General features: G+C 28.1%; 2 protein-coding genes across 2 annotated transcripts in view; both read right to left on the reverse strand.

Annotated features, from left to right (window-relative positions):
* Positions 1-18,553, reverse strand: part of LOC132920134 (agrin-like) — a 175,286-nt gene that overhangs the window by 7,034 nt on the left and 149,699 nt on the right. Inside the window, exons 4-8 of the mRNA XM_060982243.1 lie at positions 4,566-4,814; positions 3,717-3,932; positions 2,903-3,124; positions 1,421-1,633; positions 1,194-1,288 (exon numbers count right to left, since the gene is read on the reverse strand). Coding sequence (XP_060838226.1) covers positions 1,194-1,288; positions 1,421-1,633; positions 2,903-3,124; positions 3,717-3,932; positions 4,566-4,814 — 995 coding nt within the window. The remainder of the gene's footprint in view (positions 1-1,193; positions 1,289-1,420; positions 1,634-2,902; positions 3,125-3,716; positions 3,933-4,565; positions 4,815-18,553) is intronic.
* On the reverse strand, positions 5,783-7,261 carry LOC132922392 (uncharacterized). Its single transcript, XM_060985882.1, has one exon. It carries the CDS (start codon positions 7,072-7,074, stop codon positions 6,010-6,012), a length of 1,065 nt encoding a protein of 354 aa, XP_060841865.1. The 5' UTR covers positions 7,075-7,261; the 3' UTR covers positions 5,783-6,009.

The following is an 18,553-nucleotide window of genomic DNA, read 5'->3' on the forward strand; positions in this document are numbered from 1 at the left end:
GGGCTCGGGACTTGTAGCACTTAAAATCATTAAAATAAGCGCTTAAAACATCATTATAAGCACTCAAATAAGCATTTACAAAACTTAAATTTGAGCAAAAATATTTAATCAAAAAACATAATTTGTAATAGTGCTAAAAATAATATAATTAAGTATTACAAAAATTATTGAAACAAAATGATTAGAAAAAGTTTCTAACTAAAAAATTAAAAAAAAAATCTTTATATTATAAAAAATCAAACTTCACTTTCGAGATATTTTGACTTATTGCCTATAGATTTTTTGAGGGATCTTCTGAAAAAACTACAAAAAATAGAAAAACTGGTCAAAAAAGCAAAAATAATCAAAAAAACTGGAAATAAGCATCTTTTTAAAAAATCGTTGAAAAAAGCAAAAAAAAAAACACTTTCAAATTGTATAATTGAACGTGTTGCAACATGACATACACTTCATAGTACTCTGCTACATTTGAAGTCAATCCATAGAAATAAGCAAATGCTTTAAGTCCCGAGCCTTGTTCATAATAATCATGGATTATATAAAGTCAAATACACAATTATATAGGTAGTAATTAGTAATTCAATTTCAGTAAATGAAAATAATAAAATAAATGATAGAATATAGAACTTAATACTATAGAACTTCTTACATATTTTATTTAAAAAAAAAGTATTATTTTTATATAAACACTAAAATGTACTGTGGTAAATTGTTTTACAAACTTACAAAATTACTCTTAACAATAATAATTATATATATGTATTTATTTATCAATTCAACAACATTATCAATCATTTTAGTTCACAGACAGAGATAATTTGAAGGTATTTTTTTTCAAAAGATTCAGTTAAAAATTATACTTGTAAAATTCTTCTGTTGACAGGAAATAAAACAAAAAATAAGATATTCGATCACAGATATAATACAATATGTAATTATTATGTATGTTACGTTACCCTACACATTTAACACGTGAAGCAAAATAATTGTAAAAATAATACCCAGGTAATCAGCTAATCTAGCTGGTACTTGTGTTTGTGAAACACTGCCCAATGCCTATGGAGTATTTTTTTGATATATTAAATATATTGATATTTATAATTTGATACTATACTTAGCATTAAGTATGTATATGTATATTAAAACTATTACTAATATTTAAATAAATATATATTATATAGTTGAATTCTTACGTTTGCACATTTGAACGTTGGACAGACACATTTTGCTTCTCTTCCATTGCTTTCGCAAACCGAGTGAAATTGACAATTCATTTTTGTACAATCGTCTGAAAAGTATAACATTGTTAGAATTATATATATATCAACGAGCGGTGGGTGGGTACTGTGATATACAATAAATTAATGTGTATGTGAATGATATTATATGTATTGGTTTAATAATATATCAACTAGCTTACTACATGCTCCGACGTGGGACACTTCGATTATTTGCTTCTGCTGACAGCTGTGATACTTCAATTTGCACTCGTTACTATACGTGTTGCCGTCAGAGCCGCACACGGGCTCGTGGTGTTCGGAACACAAAGGGCATTCGCAGACTGCTTTTCCGTCTCTCACTTTACAAGTTGCTCCAGAGTTGCACAAGTACCCGTTGCACGGATTCGCATCCCCTGTTAGAAATATAAGAAATATCGGTATATACGTATATATGAGACTGAAATTGAAATAATGTGGGTGATAGAGATAACGAAAAGTGAAGCAGCGCCCTTAAAATTAATCTATATCAACCCTACACAACGAGTAATCTTTTTATGTTGTCATAATATAGTTATGTTAGGATACGTTAGGTTAGGGTGACTCAGATAATACTAAACAACATTGGCGTAGGTAGGAAATATTTTCGGAGGAGGTTTTTGTCCAAATCTATATTAATGTTATAGAATTATGAATAATTTATTTGTATGTATTAAATAATACAATTGTTTTATTTAATCTCGGGGGGGTGTTTGAACACCCCCCCTTACCCACGCACATGTTAAAGAACTATATAAATTACAGTTTATTTATTATTGTGTTTAAGATTAGAATGCACAATAGATTTTATTTTGGGTGATCACTACGGAACAATATTTTAAAACTGATTAATATGATTCAATGTATGAATGAAAGAATTTCATCATAGATAGCTGCATTTCATTGGTTTTCGACAAAACATTAACAATTACAAATATTTTTTTTAGTTATCTAAGCCTCATATCCGTGTTAATTGTCTACATTTTAATAGTTATAGGCGTATAACCTGTAGGCCATTATCTATTGTAAATCGTAATGTGTAGTTTTTATTGTATACATTTTATCAATTACTTGTAGTGGATAGAGAATTATGTAATCTACACTGATTTCCTTTTTCAATGTTTGTGATTTTGAAAAAAATGTACTTTTTAATTATTTTACTTTTTTTTAAATGGTCACGCATTATTAATTATATGATGTATATTATATTCTATAGTATACAACTTTTTAAATATAATATTGATGTATAAACAATAAATTAATATAGAATATCGATGAATATTTAAAATTGTTTTGTTATTAATAAGCGATGAAAGTTTATACGAGTAAAGTAATTATTAATGTATCATACAATTTTGTAAGTTAAACCACCATTTTTTTCTTTTATTTAAACATTAAATGTTTGTAAATGGAAAACTATTGTTTTGATGTTAAATATTTTACGTCTTTATTTTCGTTAACATATTCTGTTTCAGAATACATAACAAATAATAATTTCCCATAATATATTAAAAAGTCTAATAAATCACCACAATAAAGAATTAAAAAAATCAATTTTTTTATTGCTAATATTTATTGTTACAAGTGATATTTCAAACAAATCGACCTGAAAATGTTTACAGAAACGACCACATGCGTATTCTTACCACAATGTCCGTCGTATGCCACAGTGACGCCAGACCTCTTGCTACAACTCATCCGTTCCAAAAAGCATTTGGACTCGTAAGTATAACCGTCTGTGCCGCAAACCGGTCGCACTGATGTTTCGCACAGTGTGGGTTCCTGACAATGGCACTCAGCAATGCCCAGACGGTCGATAGCGCAACGTGATCCTTCCCAACACGTGAAGTTTAGACAGGGATTTACACCTGGAACAAAGGACATCATGTGTTATTATTGTTTATTTTATTATTTTAATGAAAAAATTTCATTATATGCATCTCTGGCAGGGAAACGTGGTTTTCTAAATCTTCTTGAAAATAATATTAGTAGGAAAGGGGGTTAGAGTGGAAGGTTTTGAACGTAATACACGTAGATATAAGATTATTATATATAATGTTATTGTGCCGTAGTCAAAGTATTTCGTTACAAAATCGATTGTCACATATTTCGTGACATAATTGCATTCACGGTTTTGAAATATTATTGTATACGTACCGAGAATTATGTTTTTTAATACCCTGAACCGATAATCATAGTATGGACTTGTTTTATAGTGTTTTTTTTTTTTTTTTTTTTGAACCATGATATAAATTATAAAACTTTAGTATAGCGCGTGTCCTTAAAAGTAAAAATGTAAATTATTGTGTGAATGAAGAAATTGCCGTTCTTGCAATATGTAAAAACATACAAGCGATATGAAATCAAAGGTTCAGGGATCTGTCGGACAAGGATACATTGCATGATATACGATGTTAACTACAGGCATTAGTTTTTACTGTTTATAGTTGTTTTATTCACCCTGGTCGCATTGGCCTTGGAAAACGATTCTTAGGCTTGGCATCATTCGACACGCCTGTCGCCGTAGAAAGCATTCGTTTGTGTACGTTCGACCGTCGGATCCACACACTGGAAGGAAGTCTTCGCCACAAAATTCTGAGCAAATGCATCTGGCACGTCTCTCGTAGTCCAAACGACATACTTGGGGTTCTTCACACGATATATAGTCACACGGATCTGTAGAATGATATAGACGGTGACGGTTTATTCCGTATGAGATAAGAAAAAAAAAAAAGAAAAACTACACAATACAGTATAGGAATTTAAAATATTATTTGAACATTAGCTACACATTTAATATATATTTTATGAAGAAAAGAATTTGTAGTTTGTTTAACTATACGTGTATTTCAGGAGCTTTAGACTAAATGAAGCTGTGAGTATTTATAGAGTTCGACTATTCTCTATAGCCCTATAGGTGTATAATATAAAATTGTACGCAATTTCACCAGTAGCTCGTCTCGGCATGGGCCACCGACATGTAAACACAATACAACACTCTAAACGACTCGCATGTCTGCACCCGTCGTTACACTGGTGCAGTGTCGAGACTGTTAAAAGCGATTGCCTTTGTACTATTTTTCGATTGTCTACATTCTTAATACCATTAATTATTATTATCCTTCCTTTTAGTGATGCAGTTGACATAACGTGTAAAGCATAAATCTTTCGTGTACAATAGGGATAACTATAAGTATTGTGCAATATTTATCGTTGATGATTTTTTTAAATAGCTTGAACCCAATTGGCAAACGTTCGTAGTATGCAAAATAAATAATTCTAATATCATATTATCGTCATTTTACGTACCACACAGCCCTCTGTATTTAACCGCTATGTTTAGGCCCGATGCACACGATGCTTTTCTGACGTGACACGCGCTCGGGTAGTCCTTCCAGTCGTTGCCGCACACCGGTCCACCGGCACCGTCACCGCTATCGTCACCTTGGCATGTTGTGTCCTCGGTACACACACAGTGCGCTTGCGCACTCACTTTGTCCACGATGCACCGCTGACCATGCAAACATTTCACCAACCGACAAGGGTCAGACCTTCCCACTATAATAAACAAAAACAAAATAGTTGAATATTATATAATTGAAGGTATACAATATTATGTAGGATGTATTTGGAGAATTTGATCATTTTACACTAAAATGTAAGACTTGTTATATATTTCAAAAATATTACGTGTCTGTAAATTGTAGCTGCTTGTTGCAGCGCGCTCAATATGATTATTACAATATAGTTATATAATAGGAATATAGGATAAATCTTGGAAAATATACGAGAAATGCAAAAAAATAAATGAAATAAAAAACGATATTTATAATATAAACATTAAACGAGTATATACGAAGGAAATGATAAATATACACGCAATTTATGAAAACACTATAAAATATAATGTACAAGGAAAGAATTGCAGAAATCGCTTCTAATATTTATGAGAATTTGAGTACCTACAACATTGATATAGTAACTAAACTTTATTTTTCAATTTCAATTGACAACAGTGGAGGATTTGTGTGAACATTACCACCTCAAAGTGACTAAATTTAGAAGGCTTATAAGTCACTATTCGATTGATATTTTTTGACCCCAAAAGTATGAACTAGATATTAAATTTGCTATCAGAACTCACTCTCAAAGTTGAATATTTAAGTAAATTATCTACTCCAAAATTTAATGATAGAAAAAAAACAAATTTTTTATTTCAAATATATATTATTAGGTGTTAAACAATATTTTTTATTTATTTTATTTAATAAATCTATCATAATAGTTATCTAAACATAAGTTTATTGAAAAATGTGAATATATACTGCAAAGTAGGCAAAACAATGGTGGATAAATCTAAATAAAGTTTTAGTTTTTGGATAGGTAGAAAAATTTATGGGAATAAATTGAGTTAATAGTTAGGAAAAATTGTAGTTAAATTAGTTAGGAATTCGACAAACGCATAACCTTTTTAAATTTCTAAATGGCTAATTTTAAAGCGAAAGAATGAAATAATTAAAATAGAGTTAAAATTGTATTTATAATTTTATTAAATTGGAATATATTTAGTTATAAACATTATGAGAAGAATATAATTATATTGTATTACGTTAACTAATTATATACGAGTTTAAGTGTTTATAAATAACTGTCAAGTAATTTAAACTACAAAATCTTAAAAATAATAGTAAATAATATTATATAATATTAAATATTAAAAAGAAAATATAGTCGTAATGATGATTGTCCCATTTTATGAGGACTGTGGGACCTTAGAAGAATCAGGTTTTTCATGCAGTTTTGTATATTTTTCAAGTTGGAATAGCTTAGTCCACTGCGATTCGGCCAACGTGTGTACGGGTAAGTTCAAAAACAAAAAGTTCATTTGTATATAATTTGTGGCATAAATTCTACTCAAAACTTCATTGTCCAGTGCATCGATACCATTTGCATCTATTTGCTTATCGATATTTATATTTCCTTTAATTTTGTTTATTAAATCAATGTCAATTATATCGGTTAAGTCTCTCAGGGTTTCAGTGATTAGTGAGCGGTGGGCCTTTAGATCTTCAATCCTTTTGATTTTATTTAAATCGGTGACCAACGCGCTGTAATGGCCTTCTTCTTCTACGGGCTTGACACATATATTGTTGATTTCTGTAAACATTTCCAAGCCAATATCTTTAAGGACTTGAGTACTCAGATTATCTGTCTTATTCTCTAATAACAAAATATAAAGATCAACGAGGTGCTTGCGCATATGGTTGATTAATACCAGCGAATAGTCCAGTGCCGTCAACTTGTCGATGGACACATGGATCATGTCCACCAGCCACTTAAAAAATAAAACCTTCTCCTCGGGTGGTATTGTTTGGCTATATTTTTCCATTAGTTGGTGGAGCACAAGTCCCTCCAACGAAATGTGCTTAAGCACTGAACACGCCATTGCGGTCTTCAATACGTTCATCGTAAACCGTACGTCCGTTCCGGTTAAAACATTGGACTGCAACAGAGTCGTAATGTTTTCCAACGCCAACACCTCTACATCCTCCATGTTTCCATCGGGTGCGTTTATTGCATACGGATCGAAGTACTTCACTGTTGGCCGTTTAACACGCACCTTCTCGTTGAGTATCGGCCACCAAAGGTAGTCTACCTCCATCATCGCCTGTAAGAACTTAACACTGTCATGGTGAGATTTCGTCGCCTTTTCTACTTTGGCCAGGTACTGGAGCGTTTCGTTCGGATATTGCAACTCACACGTGACCACCACGAACGCCAACGATATTAACACAACGTAGTGCGTAATGAACGACATGACAACTATCCTATTACGATATTATTTCGGTATCTTACAACGACGACACCGAACAGCGATAAAGTATTGTAAGAAATGTATGTACGTTGTATGCACGACGCCAATTATCGTTCGAAGTACTTAATCGAGTCGCTACAGGTATCTCGGCTTGAGGTGCACAACTGCCGTTGCTGTACATGTTCCATTTGTGTAAACTCATACGCGCCCGCTACTGTTGTTTTCCGACTAAAAAAAAATTACACTCCGCTATGGCGTTGTGTATATCGTTGTGCAGTTGACATATTGTTATTATTATTATTATTATGTGGCGTGAAACTTAACACTTTATGCGCCACACCACTCGCTAACTCAGTCGATTTTCGTGTTTTTGAAAAAAAAAAAGCAGTTTTTAAGTTATATTGTTTACATGTAGTTTAAATATTATTACACACCACAATACCATTTAAGTTGTTTCCGTTCGGATGTACATTCAATCACACTGATATTTAGACATTTAACCAAACGTTATTTTCTAAACAAAATATTCTTAATTTTTAATAACAAGATTGTTTATAGTTGGTTAACTTTTTTAAAATATAGTAGTTTTAAAAAAATATAAATAATCTATTTTGTTTAGAAATTAATGATCATTTAATATTTAAAAAACAAATTATGAAAAGCTAATCAAATTATTAAAGTAAAGACATAAAGAGGTTTCCAAGCACTAAGACTATATCTTACTATCAAATTTTGCTCGATATAAAATTATAGTCTTTAATATAATTTTTCAAAAATATGTAATTTTTTTTTATTCTTTATCATAGGGATTTAGTGTTTCACTATTTTAGCTCAGATATAAAAAAATTATAATATTATTTACTTGTTTTGAATTTATTTATACTTTATAGTTTCTACTAGTAATATTGATTTATAGGTTGGTATGAGAAAATCAGTTCCTATTAAAATTCATTTTTAGATTCTGAGTGGTTTTACAACAAAGCATTTACTTTCAGGTAATCTTTTTGAGACAGTTAAAAAAAGTTTTAAAAGTACCTATAATATTATCAAAATCTATTTATATACTGAACATTGTATACAAATCGCACTTTAAAAGGTACTTCTGTAAGCTAGTTGATTTACTATTACTTTTAAATATAAAGACGCACAACCTTGTGCCCAAGCCCTATATCTTATTTTAACTTTTGAACTTTACTAGTTCTTTACAGATTTTTTCTGATAATGCGTTCTATTTTAACAATGAAAATAATATTATCAGAAAATCTAGTTATCAAACTTATATTAACAGCGATTTATCTCATATCTTATATGGTCTGATAATGATATGTACTTAAATAATATTACTAATAGTATTAATACTAATACGTGGTCCATCAAATACAGAAAATTGTATTTATGTTTTTTTGAATATTATTATCATTCTATAAAACAATACATTTGATAATTTTATATAAGGTACATTAAAACTACCTTATAACATTGTGACATTAATTATACTAATGCGTTTTGAGTAAAATTGAGTTGTACTATATAAAAAATCTCGTATTATATCTTTCATCTTACCTAATTTTATAATCTTTAGGTTTCTGCAGTTATTTGTAGATTCATAGATAAAGATTATAATATTAATAATTTTGAAATTATTATTATAAAAGAATTCTACTATTTACAATATATATTTTTCTTAGTAATATCTACAAACAACATAAAAAAAGTATTCATTTGAGTTGACTAAATGTTTTTTTTCTTAGGAATTCTACATGCACGATGTACATATATGGTATATACATACATTCAAGCACCCTGGTGGTTGAAACTGTATTGTGGATTTAATTATTTCTACTTTTTTTATTTCTCAGTATAAATGTTGTTTACAACAGCATGGAAAAGAAAAAAAATTACATTTTGGTATTTCAGTTTTATGTTCAACTGAAATTTGCCGAGAACAGTAATAGAAAATGAGTATAAACTTCACTTGACCCTTCTTTGTAATGCTCCGAAAATCTTAGCTATAAACAGATTAAACATTTTATTGCTCCGTAGTATATACAAAAGGGTCAGTGATGGTTTCTATAGTTGTCTTTAAAATCAACTGTATGGTTAATGGTGAAATTGAGTTATCCGTCGGAGTGGAAGGGTACATATGTATATGCATATATGTGTGTGTGTGTGTATATATAAAAAAATCTTAAATATTGTTTTTTTTTGAAGTGTTATTAGTTCAGAACTAGACATGATCGTGACTTGTGGTTTCAAGTAGCTTGAAACAACTCTTCATTGTAGCACGGAATTTATAATTACTAGATTGTTTTTTTTAATATTTTATTTACCTATGATTTTTATAATAAATGTGTATTATACTTGTATTTGGTTGTTATTATTTTTTTTTTTTGTAGATTATATGATTAAAACGCAATGATATGTAATTTTTAACAATAGGGAATTTAGTTTGAATATTTAATAATTTATTCTGGTTTTGATTATTGTGTACACATAAAAAGAATCGTAAAACTCAAAAACCTATTTTTATTTTCTCATTTTATTAGTTTAAAAAAGCCATCTTTAAATTATCGTTCTAAATAGTTATTTTTGTATGGGGTAGAGAGAATTTATAGCCGAGTATTGGTGTTAATACATTATTTTTGTGTATTTTCATTAAGTGTAACGTTGATTGATATCTCGAAAATATAATATAATACTTTTGATTTGAGATTATTGAAAGATTATAAAAAACAAAACAAATAGGGGTTCATACGATTTTTTAAAATTTTAATTGCTAATATAATTAATGAGTAAATATTTCTAAAATTAATTATTATGAAACTGATGAACAAAACAATTTTTTGACATGTCGTACGTGTGAAATACGGAGCAACACACGCGGATACTATATCCTCTTAAAAAGATTCTAAAAATATTACCTAATCATAAAAATATATGAATTCATAACTTCAAAAAAAAATATCAAACAAAAAAAATTATAGATTAGTATAGCTATTTTTCATTATAAAATTTTTATTTTACTGGTCAAATATTAATATTATAGAATTAAGTTGTATGATAAATATTTTTCCAACTCATTATAACATTAAATAATATGATGTTTATACGCGTATCACTTTAATAACAATTATCAGGATTCAGGGCGCCGATGAACTTGTCCTGTAGAATGAATTCAGTTTATTCAAAACTTGTTTTATATTACCTATTACTAGTACATATACGGAATTTTTTTATTAAATATCCTGCACATCTAAGATAATATTAATAGTAGGTAATACATTTTATGTTTAAGTCTATAATGTTGAACCGAAACATTTAAATGATTAAACCCAAAACTTTGTTCACCGATGTTTATATTATTATTGGTTATATTACTCTGCACTGCAAGTTAGTATTATTAATTATATATTATTATTATATATTTATAGCTAATATAATATAATAAATGGTTTTACGGTATTACTATATTTTACTATTTCAAAAAATATTATGATTGAAGAATAAAAGAAGTACGCGAGTCACATAGTCGACATGACATATTATTATGTTAAAAAAAGAATATTGAAACGCGTATTATTTGATGTTCGTTATTATATACAACACACCAACAGATAGTAAATTATGTATTTTAATATTGTAATTTATAACACCGGTAACAATACTATAAACTAGTTTTTTGTTTACAAGATCGGAAAAATAAGCCAACAAAATTGGTTGTTGACACGTATCTTTAATAGCTGCTTATCCAGAGCGATCTCACTTGTACGATTGAAATATGGCATCAAACAAAAAATATTATTAATAATTACATTTTCCTAATTACAATATAGGCATCAAAAATTGCACGAAAAAAGTCTAAGTATAAATGTTATTTGTCAATCGTCAATCTACTTTTAAAGTTGAATTTATTTACATGATATAATCTGCTATTACTGATTTGGTAATCGAATAATCTCTCTGTTATATTCAACACAAAAAAAGCGTCTATACAAATATAATATAGTATCTATACATATTATACTAGCTGTATCGTCATTAACATCGTAAACGTCTCACTTATTATGCCAATATTTTGGCAAAAGTTTTAAAAGATTAGTTTTTAATGACCTTATAGATAATATTATGTTATATTATATTATATTATGCCACCATGCACAACCGCAACACTTAGTTTCACTGATACTCACCGCGACACTAATTTGACTAATTTGAGTAACAAAAAATAATAAATAAATGGGGTATCTTTCGATCGCTTTGGTACTCGCCCATTTTAATCTTTAACAGTTGAGGGATAGCTTTATAATGCGGTATACCGTAATACTTTCCGTACATGCATTGAAAATCGGGTTCAATTGCATTTTTTACATTTAAGATTGCGTTAATTTAAATGAGTTAAAGTCTAATTGTTAGACTACCAAAATTACCGTGCTTTCTTTAGTTTTTATCATTGTAATTATTTTCATTTTTTAATTTGGCACGAGTCGGCCAAATAATTTGACTGTTGATCAAATTTAAATTTCAACCGACAGCAGTCATTGCGGTAGTTTCAATATAGTTTTACGACCGCAACTCATAAAATGTTATATCATTATTTCCACTAAGGCGTTATCCGACTAATCCGTTCATACGAATACAATATTTATATTTACTTATAATATTATTAAATCGTAAATACATTTCGTACGGAAAGAGCCATAAAATGAAGGATATAATATTGTGAATGAAGAGCCATTTAAAAATTTTGTTACCGCTTTTCACGCTATTTCCACGTCCTATAAACGCGCCTGTTGGTTTTACGAGTTAATTTTTACGGTATGTCGAAAACGAAACACGAGAAACCAAAATCATCGCTGCTGGTTTTTTTTTCTGTCACTTATACAAAGCAAAACCTAACAAATATGTCTGCATTATAAAATACTGATGGTAAAAACAATAATATTAATAAAAGAACATTTTAAATAAAACGTTTAACGTTGTTGAGATTTTTACGGAGCTTGTATAACTGTGTCTAGTTAATTGAATTAATAATAGTATAGTCAAACTCTTGTTTCTGTAAATAATTAAACGGCCAAGAAATTTTGAATTTAACATTTAAAATACGAACAACTTTCACGTTAATAGAATTTAACTTTGAAACATGAAATTTGTTCTAGTAGCATGCATTTGTGTGTACTGATTTTATTTTCATTCATTTACGTGGTAATAAAATTTTATTAAAAAAATCAAAATTTATCATGTAATATTTTCGGGACAACACACAGTATATTTTCGTTAATTTACACTGTACAAAATTTAATTTTAATTTTCAAGATATATATAAGAACAATTTGATGGAATAAGAATATAAAATGTTTTGTATACAGTAAATGCGTGGTAAATTGGTTATAAAATTGCCAGACACTGATATTCATAGAATATTACTAGATAAATTTCCATTTTTTTTAGTAGGTAAGTACGTATTATCTGTTAAACGAGATGTTGTTATCGCTGGTAAATTTGAATAAATAAAGTTACCTATTTCTTAAAATAATAAAATAATCATTTTTTAGTTATTTGGATTTTGTTGCAATACAAAATAAGTATTAGGTGTTTACAAAACAACTTAAGAGGTCAATGGATCTTGAATCAAACTTTTTTCAATTCTCATATTTTTATTTTTATTCTGAACAATATTTGCTGTAAAGATCCACCTTAAAAATATTTACTGACGCTAAGTAATAGATTTCGGATGACTGTATGAGATAACTGTATTAAATAGTTCATAATACATCACTATTTTGGGACAATCTCGGAATAAGGTTCTCATGTATGCGATTCCTATTTTTGATTATAAATGGGTTCACACTCACCTAAAATATACTCCTACCTACCCCTCACACCTATACACAAATATTCGCTTATTTGAACAATATACAGATTACAAGAACTAAATATAGACCAGAGCTTTTGTTCATGTCAAAGTGAATAGATCTGATTTTTGGATAGGATATCTGAAAGAGCACAACAAAACAAACAACATGTACAGAGACTACAACCCCAACGGAATTCAAACATATTATGGATATATTTTTAAAAGTACACTCAAGTTGTATGTACAGTGTACACAGTACCTAGAGCTTATAATTTTACTACTCTACGTTCCCCACCAGACCGTGACTGAGTTGATATTCCGAAAGCGCACCACCCTTGCACAACGTATGCTTTTGTGTACTGTAGAAAGTTAATTAAACTTCGCAAAACAAGTAGAATAACAGGAGCAGAAAAGCTTCTTACAACAAATAATAAAACAAACTGGCGAGGCGGCGGTGACGACGGCGGAGGTTTGCCGTATCCGAAAATACGTTTATAATCTTCATAGTCGTTTCTCTCACGTTTCTCTTGACATCAGGGCTAGGATGGTTTTGAACGCTCTGATCTATAATAGTACTCTGACAGGATAATTTAATACTGTTGTCGACACACACGCAGAGAAATCAACATAGATTTAATAATAAAATAACTGATTGAAAACCGTCTTTGTTATTAATGTGTGTAGTATAATTGTGTTCGAATGCAAACGAATATAAATATCTATTATTATAGGTACATATTCCGTCAAATGAAGCGTTATTAACTATGCAGCGGTATTTTACATATTTTAATAATATAAATTGATTTAATCGTTTTTAATTTATCAGATGGACGAGTAATTACTAATTAAAAGTTATTTAAGGTAAACTAAAATATCAGTATTAAATTCAAATGAAAAATCCAAAAATGTACAATTAAAGTGACAGTCAGAAGATAAAAAATATGCATCGATACATTTTTGTAATCGAATAATGGTATACACAGTCAGAGAAAAACTCCTGATAGCAACGATTAATCAGCTGAATATACTACTTGAAAGCAACAGCAGATATGCACGTAGTAAAGTGCTACGATCACAAAGTGGTTTTTTCATTGGGAATATTTTACCAATGATGAAAAACCCCAAATACATGGATTATTGTATGCTACTCGGTGACGAATTTGAATTTAATAAATTTTCACGGTATCAATCAATTTTTCAACTTTAATACAAAAATTTTGATCAATACACAAGTAAATAAAACTTATGTGTTATTATGAAAATATGCTTTGTTTTTATTAATGTTATTTTCACGTAATTTATGAATTTAATGACAATGAAATTGAAAAGTGTATCTTACGATTTAGAAGGTTAATAAGCAGTGTACTATTATTATACTCGTATATTTAACTAAGAATTTGTGGTTTGTTTTATAAATTAATTACTTAAAAATAATCAAGTTTTCAATTTTTATTATTGTTTCAATTGACTATAGGTTAGATTAGGTGTAAACGTAAGTACACCTAATGTTTTTTTAAGTTATCAAGTTTTTTTTTTTTTTTAATATTATTGATTCAATAATTTATAAAAACATAATGATAAATAATTTAAGGTATCAGACAAGGTTAAATTAAAAAAAAAAAAGGATTTACGTAAATAAAATAAACTATTTATTTTTCCTTTATTATAGATCGATATATTAGTATATTATTCATATATCACACTTGTTTCTTCTATTAAAATTATTGAATAAATGGTTACATCAAATAAAGTTTTTTTTTAGTTTAATGTACTGATAAATTTTAAATATAACCCCAAAAGAGTTATTTCTGTGATGGACATTTTTTCACGTAAGTTTATAAAGCATATCTTATATTTTTATTTTTTAAATTGAACAATGTCTACGTGTAAGTGCGTTGCTTTTTTTAGTAGGATGCGAATAATTATTCCTAGCCCCCTTTACATGCAATGACCCTTAAGAAAACTATGGGCACATAATAAAACAAAACTATTGTTAGCATTTCTAACGAATGTCATTCCTAATTGAGTGCAGACTGAAAAAAGTATATATATATAATATTAGAGTTTCATATTTTGAACGTCGTACCGTTAAGATGTAGGTACTGAAAAATGTATCGTTGCTTCTTAAATTGGTACTTAAATCCAATTGTTCAAGATTAAACCTAGTTAATATATTATACCTTAAATATTAAATTATCAATATGATGCCGAAAAATTATTGTATAATATTCTAATGCAATCTTTATTGTTGTTACAGACCATAGATATTTTTGAAAATTAAATTAACAAATAATTTATCAAGAGCTTTGCAATTTTTGTTTTTTTTTTTTAATTAAAATTTTTTTATACTCTAGATATTTCTTATTAAATACATTTTTTTATGAAGTACAGAAGTGGGTTTTGTTTTACGTGATACGCGAAAGATATTAGAAAGTGACAGAAAGACGTGTAGGATTAGCGTCATCCTAATTCACAGGAAAAGTTGTATTTGTGTGTGTAGGCGAGTGTATTTTTGTTTATTTTCATTAATATTCTCGGTAATATTATGTACAGTATTTAATTGAGTGTGTTAAAATATGTATAGTAATTTAAATCTTTGATTCTTTTTTTTTTATATAAAACCGAGTTCGGTCCCGAAAGTAGCTTTACTCTGTTAACCATTTTATTGTTTCTGGTATATATGTAATATATATAATGTAGGTATATATTATATAAATATATAAAAATATATTGTATAATATATGATTGTATAGTCTATTGTTGCAATCAGATGTGGTATGATTTAGATACCCAGAGATTTACATAATATTTTACCTTTATTTTACTCGTGAGAACGAATTGTATGCTCCAGGGCAGACCGACCGAAGTGTTTATATGAGCAGAAATATTGTATTAAATTATTGCATGGCTGGATAAGGGATACACCCTATTAAATAGCACATAAAATAATATTGCGGTGGTCCAATGTTCGGTATAAATCGAATTCCAAAATATTACCACATTTCTTATATTAGCGTGGAAATTCTGCAATTAAAGCCAAATTAGTAATAACATAATATTAAAAGATAAAAAGATTATACCACTCTTTTTATTTAAACTAGATTTAATCGTTTTGTCGCTAATTATCAACGTAAGCATATTTTATTATTTATACAATATTACTTTTAAGAGACCTTTCTTGAAAGACTTATAGCTTTGTATAATCCCTACTGTTTTTATTGGCTATAAAATAAACAATTTTAATTTAGTTATTATTATTATCGTCATAAAATTGATACAACTAATTAAATAACATCAAGGTAGATTCAATCATCAAGGTAAGACTAAATATATCCATTATAGTTATATATAAATACCATTATAAATCTATAAATAATTTAAATTTATTCACAATTTAAATAAAATATGCTAATGAATAAATTATTGATCTGCATATCATTATATTAAATACCTAATATATTTTTATTTAAATTAGTTGATAAGATATCATATTTTATCTCAATGAGTCCGTTTTCTGGCATCTCATGAATCATGATCATATAATACTATCATATTATAATATATATTTTTATAAACTTCGTATTATTAAATTTATTCATAATATTATGGGTTAATTTTTCAGATATTTCATTTTATCATGACATATTTTTTAAACACGACAAAAGTAATATGATCTATTTATATTCTTCATAATGTAACTATTATAGCTAGATTTATTAGATTGTTTTGAAACATAGGATTTACAATATAATTCAGGTGTTTTACAACCAACGGAATAAAAACGAGTTAAATTGTACGTGTATTGTTTGAGTGTTTAAATAAATATGTTTTTAAAATGACGCATTTGGTTTGTTTGTATACATATGACGATGGCGGCAAATGTTTCAAGTGGCGAAAAAATGAGGCCGCAAAGTCTTTTTTTTTTAAGTTGTACCAAGAAATATATTGTAAAATGAAGAGAGGATTTCAATTTGTTTGGTCTAAAAACAGTCTAAAAGTTTTCGTGTAAAAAATGAAAAATTGCCAACTTTTAGATGAACGGTGAACAGTAATAAAATATGATTTATACACTTTGTAAAAGTTATTCTTATAAATACGACCTTCTTTGTACAATATCCGTCTTAACCATACATCATATTTACATTTTTTTTCTGTATTTTTATCTATGCTTTACTATCTGTGTTATCTACATTTGTTAATATAAATAATATGTTCTTATTTTTCAACTAAGAAAAAAAAATTCTTTCTGAAATAATATTTTACAAAATATTTATTCAACCTGTTCTGTGATACATATTAGTATGTCGATAGTAAGAATTATTATTATTTTATTGTTTTCCAAAACACAAAATATTAATTAAATACTATAAATTATAGTAAACAAATTTGTTCATACGACTTTTCACGCCTGAGCCATTCATATTTCTTTTTAGCATAAATTTTAATTCCGAGTAAATGTTTTGTACGTTAATTCATATAGTAGTTAAATTAGAATGTTCACTTGGGCGTTAGGTTAAAAGCCCAAGTGTGACTTTTAGCTTACTCCAGAGAATTTGTTCAAAAGATTTATGAGTGCACCATTATATACGACAAACCGTTAGTATAGGTATAGTATATTAGTACTATAGTAAGTGCATTAACGATTGTTGCACTAAGTTGGTTGGAAATTATTAAACAAAAATCGAATTTCTAACCGAGATAACTAGACAAATAACATAGCAACAGTGGAATACGATTATAATAATATATAAAACCTTTTAAAATAACTATCAGTTCTACAGACAAAACCTATTGTAATCAACGGGGTTTTTAAGAAAGCAGCAATATTAAGTTTAACTAATTTTGGATTTGAATCCTTTTTGGATTGCAATCTTGACACGGAGGATTAAAAATGACATCCAGTTGGTCACTTTAACCGCCCATTGAAGATTATATCCTTCAAGCAGTAAATATACGATTATTACTACAAGTTTGTAAATGTTTACGCAATCCTTGAATCCTAAGAATTTCGGAATCACGAAATCCCAGTAACTTAATTATAAAGCCTATTTGTGGGAAATAATGCAGTAAAAATACCACCCTAATATATTATAATTCCTATACAAGTATATAACTTATATATTACGTATAGTTTAAAAATATTCTTGTCTTGATTTTAAGTTAGTGAAGTATTCTACAATATTTTTGAACACATTTTCTCAGATGATTTGTACAGTTATTTTTATATTCAAATACTTATTGTTGAGCAAAAGAATTTGAAATAGAGATGATAAATAAATAGAGTCACAGTCAAACTGGAAATAAAGAACGAGCGGAATGAATATTATTTAAACTAAGAATCAACGTCGCCCAAAGAACTTTTACTCCAAAAAAATATATATATTTATAATTTATATATTCTATGAGTGGGTGATGCAGCGTATTTATATACATAATAGGTATATAATATTATATAATATAATATGTAATCGTAATATCATATATCTGTATCAAAACGAAATTTACAGTAGGAATTATGTTACTATTGGACGATTGAGCTTGTTAAAAATTTATGAACGGTGAATTATTACTTTTTTTTCTTTTCGTTTTCTAAAATTATGATTATTCTGACCGGATTATAAATAGGCA

The sequence above is a fragment of the Rhopalosiphum padi genome, chromosome 2, assembly GCF_020882245.1.
Source record: "Rhopalosiphum padi isolate XX-2018 chromosome 2, ASM2088224v1, whole genome shotgun sequence".
NCBI classification, from domain to species: domain Eukaryota; kingdom Metazoa; phylum Arthropoda; class Insecta; order Hemiptera; family Aphididae; genus Rhopalosiphum; species Rhopalosiphum padi.